The sequence below is a fragment of the Zootoca vivipara genome, chromosome 3, assembly GCF_965207765.1.
Source record: "Zootoca vivipara chromosome 3, rZooViv2.hap1.1, whole genome shotgun sequence".
Classification (NCBI taxonomy): Eukaryota; Metazoa; Chordata; class Lepidosauria; order Squamata; family Lacertidae; genus Zootoca; species Zootoca vivipara.
This window is the reverse complement of record NC_142586.1, coordinates 78177343-78193867: the sequence shown is the minus strand read 5'-3', so window position 1 is coordinate 78193867 and position 16525 is coordinate 78177343. Positions and strand designations below refer to the sequence as shown.

Sequence of the window (16525 nt, the reverse complement as noted above, 5' to 3'; positions counted from 1 at the left end):
TGAGAGAGGAAGTTCCACTGGGCACATGGAAATCTGTTGCACATGTAAAGCAGCAACATTGGATTCAGCCCTGTTTTAAATTCTACCCACACCCAATGACACACGCCTCTTTGAGCTGGGTGGAAGAGGGCATATAAACTTCTTCCGCATCAAGGAGAGGTACTTGGAAAACCTGAAATGGCTCTGGTACGGTTGTCCTGCCTCAAAGAACATCATGTGCCCTTTTAGCATTAAATGGATATGTCTCACAATCAAAATAACCAGACACCCAGCAGCGGACATGCTAGAAAAGGAAGGGTATCTATCCAGCAAGGCATTTGGGAAAGGGAAGGTGGAAAAGCCAAATCCTGAAATCAAACCACCACCCCCATTTCCTCCTTGCAGAAGGGTCCCCTGAATCACAAACAGGAGAGGGTAGGAATGTAAATGGCTGCCAGGAAAGAAACCTAGAGGTAGGAAGAAGGTGCGAGAGTCCACATGTCTGCTACAGCAACCTGGTTTCATGCATGCTGTTAGTGTGACTGTTTTGGAGAGCAGGGTGGAGGAGAGAGGCAGCCACACTTTGTGGTTTTCCGTGGTAGAAAAGTAAAGTTGATGCTGGTCACCAACTAATCTAAATCATGTGCCCTTGTAGGTAAGGACTCACTGAAGGAAAACTAGGTACAGTACAGTATATAATGTAGGCAGGTGGTATACAAATTTTCACTGGCAACAGAATGAAGGGAAAAGTATCACAATACTTATTAGCAAAACATTAAAATATGCACTCAAATCAGTTACTGATCATGCTAGTTGAAACTGCTAACAAAAAACAGAGTGACTGACCTGTTGCTATACTTCCCATTTAAGCACCTTGCTTACCTTCATGCAGAGGTACCATCAGTTTTAAAAAAGCAGCTGGAAAGAACTTTTAAAATCAGTGTTTCCTTAAATAAATGCTACTGGGTTAACCAAAGCATCCATTCCACATACCGGTACCATGCCACTACTCTGAACTCTTCAAACAGGATTACCAATAGTTTAAAAGGACCACCCTAAGATTTCCCAGCACACTGTCAAACACAGATGACAGAAATAAAAATGAATCTGTGATAGTTAACTCCATATGAGAGTTGATAACTCTTGTGAACCTGGCAGCAATATAAAGTATTTATTTAGATAAGCATCTCTTAATGTCAAATAAGATTTCAAGTGGGTTTGTTGGACCTCCAAGTGGCCATTTTTATATGACACACACCTTTCCAATTAAGGAAAAGGTAACTTTTAAAAATGATTGTATGATTACATCATATGCAAAGAAGTTTTGGAGAAATTTGGTAATTGGAAACACTCTTCATCACCATCAAGAAAACGGTATAGAACCTCACTTCTGACCAAATTTGTTATCTTCTGAAGCTCCATTGATATAGTGTACTGTAATCACTTACAAAAGCAAAAATAAAACATGAATAAGCTCACCGCTTGTATAGTTGCAACTTTTACAGTCAGAGAGCAGTAACTGCGTGAGATAGTAAATGAAGCAACAAAAACACATTTTCATGATTGGGAATATTTGATCCTGGTCCATCTAAAAAATATGAATAGTCTTGTAGAAAAAAGTGAGCAATAAAATAGATAAAAAATAATCAAACAATAAATATGGGAAATAGTTTATTGGGGCCTGGGCTGACCTTGAGTGCCAGTTCCATATCTGTGGGGAGCATTTATTAAACCAGTCCTGAATCCCTGGGTTGCCCCTATTCCTGGGACTCCAAATCCTTGTGTGAAGACACTGCTGTAAGGTACAGTTCCACGGCTGAAGCCTAGTCTGTAGGGCCTTGTCTGAGTATTCACGAGAACGACTGGATTCATATTTTTGCCTGGTGTGTTAAAGGAGAATTCTGGAGGTGGACTACTTGCTTTAGCTGGAGTAGATGTAGCCACGTTAGAGTTTTCTGCCATCTTTAGAGGTGGCATTGGAATGATGTGATGATCTGAAAGATTCAGCATATTGTTTGCAATAGGTCCAGAGGTCAAGGTTGGCCTAATCCAGTCATCTTTGAAAATCTGAACAGTCAACGTAGACACTAGCGTATACAACCGATTGGTCACGTGAGCAAGTACCATTTGTTCATTAGCATCTCTTCGAATTCTCACATGTACTGATCCAGCCTAGAAAGCAAATGAAAAATAAGCTCATCTCTCCCCTGCACTTGAAGCATATAAACTGTGCAGGATAGAAACAATCTTCAAGTGATGTGATTAAAAAGAGTGACATGCTTTGTTTTGAAAAAATAAAATAAAGCCAGGTGGGGGGATACATACCAGAGAACCAAATCCCAATGTCCAAAAATGTTCATTTCGTACTTCTAAGACACCATCCAATGTAGAAACCTAATTGAAGACACACAATGGATCAAAATATTGGTATTAAAATGCTAATGCTTCTGACAGCTTATTCATAAAGCCCCAAGGGTTGTGTTAATAGAAAGCTCACTTGGAGTCCAGCCTCCTTGAAATCAATGTGTTTTCTATGTAAACATGCAGAAGATCAATATATACAGTAAGCCTATTTATACTTCCACCAACTGCATTCTTCAAAAGGCCACTTGGAACACAAGACAGCATCAGATACATCTCATAAGACTGATCAGAACATTCTATATTTATATATTAATTTATTAGTAAAGTATTAACAATGTTCTTTTTTTAAAAAAAAATGTGTATCTATAGCTTCTATAGTATCCAAGCTAAAAATGTGAACAAAGAGATCATTGGAAAATTAATGGGAGATGCTGTTTACCAAATTCCTACAAAAAGCAGAATATTTCATTGATACGGAAAACTGAAACACCAGTATTAGAAAATAAGGAAATATTGCCTCCTCTCCCTTGGATACACAACCCATAAAAATATATATTGTGCATGCTCTGGGGCAAGGGTGGCCCTGGCCACTGTATACCAATGTAACATTTTACACTAACTTACTTCTCTTATAAGTTTATCAAGCTGTCCAATCACATGAGGTGGTGTTGTCTGAAAAAACAAAAAATACTATTACTTTTAAAAACTGCCAAAGAGGGTTCCCCCCCCCTAAGTTCTTAAATGACTCAACAATCAATATAAAGACAATAAAAGTGGCTCACTAAATGGAGTGGAACTTCTATGCCAGCTTCCTGGCAGATGGCTACCGTTGCTTAACAGGAAGGAGGGGAAGGGAGGGGGCAGGGAGGTTGGCATAATGTAAATGCACCAAGAACACCACTAGATTTGGCTCCACCAGTGTGTTTGTGCCACACTGACCTCCCTGTCACCTCCCACTCTGGTAAGGAATAGCAGCTCACATGCCAGGAAGTTAGCATAGCAGATCCCCTACACCCATAAAGCTGCTTCTGCTGAGGACGCACTATGGCAGGCACCCCCAAACTGCAGCCCTCCAGATGTTTTGGCCTACAACTCTCATGATCCCTAGCTAACAGGACCAGTGGTCGGGGAGGATGGGAATTGTAGTCCAAAACATCTGGAGGGCTGAAGTTTGGGGATGCCTGCACTATGGACTCTAAAGTGGGACTCTAAAAAAACGACACTGTGCTTTTCACCTCTTAATAGGCACGTTCTTGCTCAACGTTCTAGCAAACTAGCCGTGTTCTCCTCCCAGGATACTCCATTCCATAACCCTCCCCACCCACGCCTCCAGGTCATAGTTGTCAAGTTCTCCCCTTTTTTAAGGGAAATTCCCTTATGCTGAATAGGCTTCCTCACGAGAAAAGGGGAAACTTGACAGCTTTGCTCCAGATTTTCTTTCCTGACTGGCATGTATCATTCTGTGGTTGTTGGGGGCCCTGAGCATGCTCAGTTCTCACCAGGCCTTTTTTCTGCCCCTGTAGGCTTTTGTTTACAATTCAATGAATTTTTTTTAAAATTTACATTTATTTATTTGTAAAATTTGGAGATTGCTTTCCATCAGAAGGTCCCACAACACTACCCCATAGTCTTAAAAAATACAATCATGAAGACAAAAATGCGAGTAAAACAAATAAAAGATTACAACAGTAGAGCACTCAAATTCAGAACAAACTAATCTGATCCTCTAAAGACCTAGAAAAGCTCTGTTTTTAACTACATGGTGGAAAGCCAACAGTGATTATGCCAGCCACACTCCCAGGGGGATGGAATTAAAGGGGTGTGGCACAATGACCAAGAAGTGCTTGTCTTGCATCCCAGCATGACAGAGCACACTCAGCATTGGAACCATGAAGGAGGCCCCCTCAACTATCTCAAAGTATAGGCTGGATGATATGGGGAGAGGCGCTCCATCAGTTATCCACGTTCCAAGTCATTCTAGGCTTTATATACCAACAGCAATCTTAAATTGGGTCCAGTATCATATAGGCAGCTGTTGTAATATGCAATATGGAACATTTTTAAACATTTCATAAAGTGAGAGACTGTGTGTTTTAAATTAAATGGGTGCTGCCAACCTTGGCTACACTGAAAGATGCTATCACAAAGTCACTTCTCTCATTGGCTCACCTGAAGCAATACCTTTCCACTGTAGACGCTCATGGGATACATGGTACCAAACGTCATCAAGGCAATGGCTAGAGCAGAGGCAGTATCTACTGCAAAATAATTACTGAAAGAAACAAGGGTAACATTAGCGGGCAGACCTGTTTTTCAGCCTTTGTTATCTATGAATGTCTTCGTTAAGTTCATGAGTACTTACTTAATTTCGATTAGCATGTATGTAATGCAAAGAGCTAAAGCCCCTGCAAGGTCAATCAAGATGAAAGGGTTCATGCGTGGAAGAAAGATGCTGCTCAGCCCAGGAATGATCCCACACAAACTAAAAGAAAGCGAGGAATAACATGTATCAATAGTGGAAACATCCAGTGAAACAGCAACACATGCAATTTATAGGTACAGTGGTGGCTCTTATGGCAGTCCCTCTGCAGACAGGGAACTCTACTTGACCCAGGTGGGAGCCTTATTGCTGAGGGAAATGATAAAAGGGGCAGGAGCATACCTAAATGCTGAAATAAAATCAAGGAAAAAGCTCTTCAATTTTAGTTACACATATTTCCTCCCAGCTTTAACTGATGGTGCCCAGTTTCATAAAAGGTTTTAGCTACTGAAATGACATGATGGCCTCTCCAACTATAACTTATTTATTTAGTGGCAGAGCACACACTTTGCATTCAGATGATTCTCAATTCAATCCCTGGCATCATTCGTCAGTTAAGAGGATCAACTGGCACATGCTGGGAAACAGAATTCTGCCTGAAATCCTGGAAAGCTGCTGCTAATCAAGTGTTGACAGAATGGATTAGGCAGACAAATAGTCTGACTTGGTATAAGGCAGCTTTTTATGCAAAAGTGGACATGGGGAATCATCTTGCTTTTTCATATATGTATTTTAAGAAACTTAACATGAAGGCCATCACCAGCCACCATATGATCTGATGACGGACAGGATACAAAGGTTATTGGGGAATTCAAAGAGGGAGGTGTTTCACAATGTTAACCAGAGCGGAGACAGATGCCATCAAATATCAACCTAGCAAATTCAAAATACTTTCATATTATTGTGACATTTTCTAGAAACATTTTCCAGGAACCCACTTTTCCCAAGACCAGATGGAAGCATAGGACAGTTGGTTTAGCAAGGATGTCAGGTTTCTAAACCATTACACCAAATGAGAGCAAACACAGACCACCACACTTGAATACTTTTGGAAAATGTAGGAATTATGTACCTTGTCTTCTAAATTCTGCTTATCTCTGCTCAGTAACTCATCTTACAGGGAGGCCATGTTAGTAGGGGGAAGAGGGTGCAGGTCAGAGGCAGCCCTTGGTCTTGTCAAACTGCATGACAAGCAAGTCCCATGGCCAAAGCCACTATTCCTTCTATATTAACCTTGCAGCAGCAGCAAAAAAAGAAAAGAAAAAATGCAATCCTGTTCTAGGCTGCATCAATGGAAATATAGTGCCCAGATCAAGGAAAGTAAAATTACCACTCTATTCTGCCTTGGTCAGATCACAGATGGAGTACTGTGTCCAGTTCTGGGCAGCACAATTTAAGAGGGATATTGACAGCCAATATGCTCAAGAGTCTGGAAACCAAGCCTTATGAGAAACAGTTGAGGGAGTTGGGTATGTTTAGCTTGGATAAGAAGAGACTGAGATGAGATATGATAGCAATCTTTAAATATTTAAAGGGCTGATACATGGAAGATGGAGGAAGCTTTTCTCCTTCTCTAGATGATAGGATTTCAAGCACTGGATTCAAGCTACAAGAAAGGAGATTCTGACTAAACATTAGGAAGCACTTTCTGACAGTAACAGCTATTCGACAGTGGAAGAGTCTCCCTTGGAAGGTAGTGGACTCTCATTTCCTTGGAGGTTTTAAAGCAGAGGTTGGATGGCCATCTTCATGGATGCTTTAGTGGAGATTCCAGCATAGCAGGGAGTTGGACTAGACCAGGGCTCAGCAACCTTTTTCAGCCGTGGGCCGGTCCACCGTCCCTCAGACCATGTGGTGGGCCGGACTATATTTTTTTGGGGGGGGGGGGAATGAACGAATTCCTATGCTCCACAAATAACCCAGAGATGCATTTTAAATAAAAGGACACATTCTACTCATGTAAAAACACTAAGGCAGGCCATACCAATAACCCAGAGATGCATTTTAAAGAAAAGGACACATTCTACTCATGTAAAAACACGCTGATCCCCGGACCGTCCGTGGGCCGGACTGAGAAGGCGATTGGGCCGCATCCGGCCCATGGGCCTGAGGTTGCCTACCCCTGGACTAGATGGTCCTAAGGATCCCTTCCTGCTCTAAAATTCTATGGTTCCATGATTCTATTACCATGTCATCCTTTTAACTTACCTCCTACTGAGATCTGCAACATGTTCCTGAAGCCAACTTGTACTTGCAGCTACAAAAAAACCCCACCATAGCACATATTATTATTAGAATACTTATGATAGCATGTCAGTCACTGAAACACACAGAAATGTATTTTTGAAAACTGCAAGTGCAATTCTATGTCAGGCCTGCAGGAAAATAATAGGTCTGGATGTATGTTTTATTGTTCCAGGTCAACACACTTATTGTGCCAGCATAGCTACAGTGTTCTTTTAGCACTTTAATACAGTAATAGTATTCTGATATTGTAAGAACAATATGCAAGACTAGTTTGCACAGGTGTGAGTCAGGGTTTAGCAGCAGGTGTTTCTTAAAACAGTATTTTAAAATATTTATAGGCTACTTTTCTGGGAAATCCTACATGCCTTACAGAAATAAAAAATGCAAAATGACGGAATGAGCAATGCAAAAGTTAAAATCATCCTATACCCCCCCACTAAGAGAAAATCCAATAAAACATTTTCCCCAGCAACAGTAACCACAGTGCAGTAAGTAAAAATATCAGACAAAAATACTATAGCTTGACCAGTATATATCTGAAACTGAACACTTAAGCTCACTGACATTTAAAACGTTTTGAAAAAGGCATGTGCAGGTGCAGACCTTGATAATATGGCACCATGTGCTAGGCCAAAATTTGCTGCCCTCCCTGCAGCCCTCCTGCGATCTTCCCAAAGCCGGGTAAGGGAGGTGCTGGGCTTTGGGAAAGAGGTGTGAAGGCTCTGAAAGGGTTCTGGAGTCCTCACGACTCCTTCTCAAAGCTGGGCAAGTGCTAACTAGACTTTGGGAAGGAGGTGGAAGAACTCTAGGACCCTGTCAGAGCCCTCAGACCTCCTTCCCAAACCAGGCCCTTACGAGGCTTTGAGGACGCAGAAAGGTGCCCCCTTGGCTCAGCGACCCGTGCGGGGGAACTGGTTGCACTATCCTGAATCAGCCTCTGGCATGTGCATAAGCAAGCCTCATAAGATTTACACACCTTCCACCTTCCATAACTGTTCTTTAGAGAAATCATCATCTAGATGTGAACAACTGTTACTCAGAGGCATCCACAAGTACATTTGTCAGGAAGAATTGCCCCAGGCTCTCTGGCAAGTAGCATCACTCAGCAAAGAGTTCTCATTGGCAGTACGATTTGGAGAGCACGTTTTTTCTCCACCGCAAATGATAAACCACCTACTTCTCCCAGGCCCTCCAGGCATACAAGAAGATTTGGGGGGGAGAGTAGGGGCTTCGTGGCAGTCAAAAATAGTGGCTACCCAGAAAGTAATTTTTGTTTTTATAAGAAAGTCGTATCTCCAAACTCATGAACATTCACTCGTTTTAACACATGTATTCATTACGTACCTTCAGAGACATAAGCAAAAGGTTTATTCCTAATAGAAAGCATTGTAAACAGGTTGAAAGAGAGTGCCACAAAGGTCCCAACCAACAATCGACCCCTAAAAACAAAAAATCAATTGTAATGCCATTGGCTATCATAATATTCCACCAAGTACTAGATACCTTAGCCAGTTTTTTAATTTACTAACCTGTTTATCATCCTATTTTTCTTCCTTCATTTAGCTACATTTAATCAGCTTTTATTGAAATAGAAAACTTATTTCTTTAATCCTATTCCAATGTATACAGTAGAATTACAGTTCTGCTCTACAATATTTATCTAAGAGTGTTACATCCTCAGCAACAAACACATAAAAATCTTTTTAAATATCTTGCCCCACAACTATGAGAGTTAATTTATAACTACAAATACAATTGAGAGACATTAAATTCAAATGGAATTTTGCCAATGGCCTCAAGATCATGTCAGTGTATACTTTATTGTTCTGCATTTAACAATGCAGTAATGTGGAGAATTAACACTGTATTAGCCATTCCCCCTTATCCCTGTAATATTTAATTCAATTCTTTTGCATATTAAAAGCACTTACGTGTGAATCTCTGGTTGTTCCAGAAATCGTTCAGCACTGCAAGACACAATAATAATAGTTTTACAGTTAACTGTTCTTTCCAGACGTCTGTTACAAAGCAATCCTACTGGTGGAACAGGAGGCATAGTCGATCCAAATCCCTCTGAGCTCATGCCAGCAGGGTAGAAGCTGAGGGATTGCCCATCTTTCTTTTTTGCCTCCCTTTGGAGGGTCTCCTTTTAAATAATACACACACACAAATACATATACCAGCCCCAGGGCCTGTTCACCCCCCCAACCCCTGCATTGCCTCGTTCCAGGACAGGGTTAGAGGACCAGGAGGGTTTTGGACCGAGCAGATCCAATGCCTTCCCCAATCTGTCCCAAGAACCCCTCTCTGCAATTGGATTTTGCTGCTGCAGGGAGGCCCCCATGGTTGGAGCTCCCACTCCAAGGATGCACCTCTTTCTCTGGCTATGGAGGGGGAGATTCACAAAATCCCAAGGACCAAAGGATTACAGCCTTAGTCACACATCAGATGTATGTACACCAGTACAAAGCAGCAAGCTGAAGACTATTGTGTCAAAAATTAAAATTGACTTCTGGCATTATTTCATTCCTCTTGTTACATATCAGTTATAAGTTCAAGCAATATTCCTACCTTTCTTTGAGTATAAAGAGCGCCCCAAGTTGTGCTAGAACCGTGGAAGCAAATACTGCTAGGACTTCAAATCTCTCAAACCTGAAATTTGAGAGGTCAAACATTTTAAAATCAATATGGGCAGACAAGTATTCTGATCAGGAAGTAAACTCTCAGCACATTCAGAGGGACTTGCCTGCAAAGCTAAATGATTTGCCCTGTACAATAAACTGTGAGGAAATTATTTTCTCATAGATTGGTTAAAATGGTGTAAGGCCTTCAGGGACCAAATAAAATGGTGCAGGGTAGGGGACAGATGCTGATCTGACCTATGGGTGCATAAGTTGGCAATCCCTGCATTCAAGGTCTCACATCTGAAGCGAATATATATGTTGGTATCAGGCAAAAACAAGGCTAGAATGAAATCTTACATGCAATACCATTTTTGCATGCAAGTTCCAAACTTCTTTATATAAATATGACCGATTATACAAGTTTTACACATTTTCATAGACAGACTTTGATACATTTTTTAATTAAAAAAGCCCCTTACATGTTTATCACATACTTTAGAACAAATATTTTCAGGAGACATGAAATATCAGCATATCACTTACCCAAATGAATAAGCTGGGGTGGGCTTCTTCATCATTACCCAATAACTTATCAAGCATGTTATTAAGCTATATTAAAAGAAAACAATGGAAATTCAAATAAGCAAAATCTAGCTAATAAAAACTCAGTTTCCAAGAATTCATTATAATAAAGTTGTTTTGGCAGTGCAACTGCATACAGAAAGACAGAGTAATCAATCAATCAATCAATCAATCAATCAATAATAATATATTATTTATACCCCGCCCATCTGGCTGGGTTTCCCCAGCCACTCTGGGCGGCCTCCAACAGAAAAATGAAATAAAATAATCTATTAAACATTAAAAGCCTCCCTAAACAGGGCTGCCTTCAGATAAGCTCCATTATGTTGAACGGGTCTTAGTTCCTGGTATGTTGTACTTGGATTAGACCCATTGAAATTGATGGACCTGATTAGTCATGCCCATTAATTTCCATGGGTCTACTATGGGTGTATGTATATATATATATATATATATATATATATATATATATATATATATATATATATATATCCCTGCAATGGGGTGAGCTCCCGTTGCTTGGTCCCAGCTCCTGCCAACCCAGCAGTTTGAAAGCATGTCAAAGTAGATAAATAGGTACCGCTACAGCGGGAAGGTAAACGGTGTTTCCATGTGCTGCTCTGGTTCGCCAGAAGTGGCTTTGTCATGCTGGCCACATGACCTGGAAGCTCCCTTGGCCAATAACGCGAGATGAGCACCGCAACCCCAGGGTCGGTCACGACTGGACCTAATGGTCAGGGGTCCCTTTACCTTTACTATGGGTATGACTAACACTGGTTTTAGATAATAGTATAAAGAAAAGTCACATACATTATATGGAAGTGTTACAAAATGAGATGAGGATTTTTTAAAAAGTAAAACATACCTGAAAAGATCAAAGATAGTTAGGTAGGTATATGCAGTTAAAGCTGTGGAAAGAAGGTTTATACTTTACTTACACATAATTACACAATAAAGAATGAATACATAGTAAAGAAGCTTCAAGTTCTCCTGCCTGCAAAATATTCCTTTCAAGGATTAAATGCTTCATACCATTACCTACATACACCCATGTCTTCTAAAGATACAAGACACATTTTACAATAGTGGTGGGGAAACTGTGACCTTCCAAATATTGCATCACGACTACTGGTTGCCTATGCTTTGTGCTCATATGCTCAGTAGTCAAACCGTGGGTTGCAAGGCAGCTCAAGGGAATTGTAAGTGCTAAGATTCTGGGACTGCTCCACTGCAGCTGGAAGACAAGCAGCAGCTACAGCTGTAAGCAGCTATTCCTGGAGTCTCAATCAAGAGCCCAAGGGCACCATGGGGCCCTCAGAAAAATTGCTCATTTTTTAAATGTCTGATTTTAATTTGTGGGGATTGTTTGGTGGGGAGGGTTACCTATTTGGGCAGGTTCCTCTTTTTTCTTTCTTTTTTTGCCTGTTCTTTGTTTCAGAGTCTGAATGTTTAGGCATGTTCTGAGCTTCACCAGTTTTTCTACTATGAAATGGATGTATCGTGGTGCCCACTAGGGCTGGGCGATATCTGGTTTTCAACACCATCACCAGCTAAACAGCGTGATATAATGATATATCACAATGTCTGGAATAAGGATGGAGCAATGTAGAGGTATTGGCTGGCTTCACGTTTTCCCCCACATCGTGATTTTTGCCAGTGTCTGCTCTTGTGATCTGCTGCCCCCTGCAGGAAGTAGGGAAGAGCTGAGCTGGCAGAGTTAACAGGGGCTGCAGGAATCGAGAGAAGCAGTGTGATTTTCGCACAGCACATACACACATCATGATTCACAATATATTGGCAGGTCATGTCAAAAATTATGAAACCAATATCACAATATGGACTTCAAATCAGTTTTGGGTGATATATCAAGACAGTATATCACCCAGCTCTAGTGCACACAACAGTTTCTTAAATTTTCAGATGTGCTCCCAGGCCCATAAAGCTTGGGGAAGCCTAATCTACTCCACTCCTGTCCTTCAAGTCAATGTCTAGAGCAGTGTTTCCCAACCCTGTGCCTCCAGCTGTTTTCGGACTACAATTCCCATCATTCCTGACCACTGGTCTTGCTAGCTAGGGATGATGGGAGTTGTAGTCCAAAAACAGCTGGAGGCACAAGGTTGGGAACATAGCTGCCAAGTTTTTCCTTTTCTCGCGAGGAAGCCTATTCAGCATAATGGAATTTCCCTTAAAAAAAGGGATAACTTGGCAGCTATGGTTGGGAAACACTGGTCTAGAGCATGGATAGGGAACCTCTAGCCCTCCAGATGTTAGGAACAAAGCTGCCTCATACAAAGTCAGACCATTGGTCCATCTAGCTTAGTACTGTCTCCACTGATAGACAATAGCTCTCCAAGGTTTCAGACATGAGTGTCTCTGTTTGAAGCTGGAGCCTTTTGCATGCAAAGCACCTGCTATATCACTGAGCTCCCATCAGCCTCAAACAGCGTGACCCAGGCCCACAAGCGTTTTAGTCTACCAGCATCTGAAAGGCCACTGGTTCCACATCTCTGGCCTAGAGCAATATGAGGGGTCTGGTTGCCAAGAAACAAGGAAGGCACTAGGTGCAAAGGAGCACCATATATGTCAGAATTATCTTACCCATTCACCAGAGCCACAGATTTAAGTTTTTTTAAAAAATAAAAAAATCTCTACATAACTGCACAAGCCACATAACCCAAGAAAGGCATGCTTTTGCAAAACCTAAGCAAGAATAAAAATGACAACCAAGGCAAAAAAAGTGCACAGGGTCATGATCAGCTCCAGTCACAGGAAGTAGTCATTATATCCGTGATCCATGCATATTTGCAATGTGGAAAAATGTGCCCCTCTTCTATATGGACAGTATTAACGGCACAGAAGTAGCTAGCTTCACAGATTTCACAGTACTTTAAGAACTAACAGTGCCAGTGTGATCAAGGAGCATTCATCTGGTACAGACCTGGCAATAAATTGCAAATCCAGACAAAGGCTTACAGACTGTAGGATTATTCTTAATAGGCCCTGCCTCAAGAATACTCCAGGGGAGGAACAACAAGAATGCTCAGACCATTAAAATACATTTTGGAAGAAGTACATAACAAACACAGTTAGATATCACAAGATGCTTGCAGATTTACAACTCTTCTAATTATAATACAGACTGCTTAACTCTGTTACATATATAGGATTCTGCTTCTTTATATTAATACTATTATCAGTTTACTATGCAGAAGCATTTAAATGCAATAACATAAACATACCTATGCTGTTTGTTGAACTGCACCACATAAGGAGGAAGCCAGTACACACTATGTTTATCGCACCAAACAACAAGATCTTCCATGACTGTAAATGACAATAGTTAAAGTGACTACTTAACAAGGGAATTGCAATAAAGCTTATTTGTCATTAAAAAACTTACAATCCTGTAACACACTCACACAATTTTGAATTAGCATTTTACGCCACCATTAGCTTTAACACCCTTGCTGATCTCAAGAGACAGCAGCGAAGCATACTCTAGGCCAGTGGTTCCCAATTGGTGGTCCGTGGACCCCCCAGGGATCTGTGTAACCCAGCCAGGGGGTCCTTGGCACCGTTCACATAACAAAAAGTACCATAGAGATAGCAAAATTTTCAAAAGTAGGTGCTCCATCGCTTGGATTTTGAAAAAACAGGGGGTCCACAGTACTTAGCTAATTGTGAACCACTGCTAGTCTAGACCACATGTGAGGAAACTTTGGTCCTCTAGCTGTTGCTAAACTACAGCTCCTATTATCCTTGGCCAGTGCCCGTGCTTGTTGGGGCTGATGGGAGTTTTAGTTCAGCAACATCTGGTGAGCTAAAAGTTCCCCACACCTGTTCTAGACAGCTGTATCTACACTGCATTCAAATGGTCATTCAAAGCCTCAAAAACAATTTATGAAGTGTGCTCCCCCCTCCTCTGGCGTGCCACTTTCAGCACAATGATCCTAGCTTACATTAAGAGAGAATTAACCATTACATCCAAACTGGGGAACTTGGGCTAAATAGCCATGAAAATAAACCAGGAGAGGAGGAGGAGATGGGTGAAGGAGGAGTATATAGCCAGTGTGCTCATCCCTAACTTCATAAAATCATAGACAGCAAGGAGACTCTCACCAGTTCAGAAAGTAGTACAAAATCACACAACAAATTAAAATCAAACAGGAGTAAATAAGGACAGGCAACTGCAGCATAAATATTGTCTGAAACAACATGGCAGTATGCCCCTCTCTTCCAAAATCATTCATTAATGTCATATATTCTAATGAAAAACAAATATTTATTGGAATCAAGTTTCTATTACAGCAAGCTAAGAGGTATATTTCTCTGAGAAGACATGTAACTAGAGTTTTAGTGTCTGTACTGTAAAAGAAAACTTTACCCTTCGATCAGCAGCTACTGATCTAAATTCCTGTGTTAACTTGCCAAGTAGAGACCTCTGTGATTTGCGAAATAAGTGTATTGTCCCCTGCAAATAAAAAAGCAATAGCACAAATTGTTGTCAATCTCTTAATTACTGAAACTTTCCATTTCTTCAATCACATTCCCCAAAATGTGCTTGATTTCTGAACGCTGCCCTTTATTATAAGGGAAGTTACACACCAATGTTACACACTGTCGCAAAGTAACACTTACTTAGGAGATAAGAATAAATACAGTTAACCCTGGCAAGCAGGACCAAGCCCGGGTTGGAAAAGCTCCTCTTCCCTTAAGAGCCATTTAATAGGCAGGAATGCAGTAAGTGAAGCTCTCATTATCACAGCATCCTGCACCAAGTGTTTGGTTGGTTGTTTTTAATTTATCACATTTCTAACCCATTTGGCCTCTAATAATTTTGAGGTGGTTTTATCTCCACTATATCTCTATAAATTTATCTGAAGAATGTATCTGAAGTGTGCATGCACATGAAAGCTCATACCAATGACAAACTTAGTTGGTCTCTAAGGTGCTACTGGAAGGGGAATTTTTTTTATTTTGTTTCGACTACGCCAGACCAACACGGCTACCTACCTGTAACTAGATCTATAAATTTGGTTAGCCTAATAGATGGCCTATCAGATAACCTAACTCTGTGCTCAGGGGCCTACCACTGAACTCTGTGGCTGAAAAAGGGGTTTGAACTCAGGCATCCTTGTCAAGATTGTCCCCTCAAGTCCAGGCTAGTAGAAATCTGATACACATTAAACCCGTGGTTCCCAACGTGGGGCACATGCCCCACATGGGGGCAATTTGATTTTTAAGGGGAGGGGCAATTTGAGAATGAGTAATTAATAGTTAATGGCCTTTTAGGCTTCCTCCACATGAATAGGAGTTCACTTTTTGAATAATAAGAATTATATGTCACAAGGGGGGGGGGGGCATCAGGATTTTAGAGATGCTTAGGTGGGGCATGGCCCAAAACCCACTGCATTAAACTGTTGCTAATTTTTATACCCTGCTTTTCAAACAAATTGTCAAGTCAGTCCACAGGAGGAGGAGAACCTTTTTATAGGGCATGGGCTTAAACACACAACCGACTTGCTAATGGTTGCAGTTCAAACTGCTGCTAAGGGAACAGCTGCAGGGCCCGGTTCGAAAGCTGGCAACCTCATATGCCTTGTTCCTTAACCACTACACCGCATTGCCTCTGTGAAGCAGCAGCGTCACGGTGCCATGACGAGGCGCAGAGAGGTGACCTCTGAAAAGTGACGTCAATCTCCGCAGCTACCCAATGAAAGGAAGCCAAGCCTTAAGAACTGGCAAGCCAGAACCGGGGTTCTGAGAGGTCCTCGCGCCGCACCCCCGAGCTGCGCGTGCGCGCTGGCTCTCCCCGCGCCAGCTGAGTCCGAGGTCTCAACCGTTGTCCCTCGTCTCCTCCTCGCCACCCGCCACCCACCCCGCGCCCCTCTTCGAGGTGAAAACAGAACGCAACTCACCATGTTGAGGAACAAGTGGCTCCCCAAAGGGGCCGGAAAAGGCTGGCTCCTCCTGTCACCATGGAGACGAGGCGGGAGCCGAAGGAGCCGACGTGTAATTGGCCGAGCCCAGCATATGAACAGGAACTGACGCGAGCCTTCGCCCCGGCGCTGCCTCCTCAAGGATGCCGCGGCGCCTTAGTTAGCTTTGTGGCAGGTAGGGCGGGGCGAGAGAGAGAAAAAAGAGGACGGAAGGCAGCTGCGCATGCGCCAGCTCTGAATGAAGCAACGGGGAAACTGTCTGGTAAAGCCCGTAGCGTTGCCGCAGCGTCGTTGACGCCCACGCCGAAGAGGAGCTGTGCGCTTTTAGGCAGCCGCTGTCGGAAACGGATCACGGGGGAAACCTCCCCTGGTTTTTATGCACCGTCTCTCTCTCTCTTCCAATGTGTTCGTTCATTTATTCATCATAAATATGCATCATGTGTACCCCCGTTGTATCCCTCTTTAACCTG

The 16525-nt window shown here is 42.0% G+C and overlaps 1 protein-coding gene across 1 annotated transcript; it reads right to left on the bottom strand.

Moving 5' to 3' along the window:
- Positions 1-661: 661 nt before the first annotated feature.
- On the bottom strand, positions 662-16084 carry SLC30A6 (solute carrier family 30 member 6). Its single transcript, XM_035108308.3, has 14 exons — positions 16035-16084; positions 14501-14587; positions 13356-13440; positions 10982-11024; positions 10078-10143; positions 9482-9562; positions 8842-8877; positions 8255-8349; positions 6872-6920; positions 4706-4825; positions 4513-4615; positions 2968-3015; positions 2305-2373; positions 662-2151 (listed from the first exon to the last, which is right to left on the bottom strand). The coding sequence occupies exons 1-14, from the start codon at positions 16035-16037 to the stop codon at positions 1651-1653; spliced, it is 1386 nt and encodes a 461-aa protein (XP_034964199.1). The 5' UTR covers positions 16038-16084; the 3' UTR covers positions 662-1650.
- Positions 16085-16525: the final 441 nt, after the last annotated feature.

Excerpts from the sequence above, each read along its gene's own strand:
- SLC30A6 (XM_035108308.3), bottom strand. Across the intron at positions 6,921-8,254 it reads TTTTGCTTATGTCTCTGAAG|CTGCAAGTACAAGTTGGCTT; the intron begins GTACGTAATGAA and ends GTTTTTTTGTAG. Across the intron at positions 2,374-2,967 it reads TTGATAAACTTATAAGAGAA|GTTTCTACATTGGATGGTGT; the intron begins GTAAGTTAGTGT and ends GTCTTCAATTAG.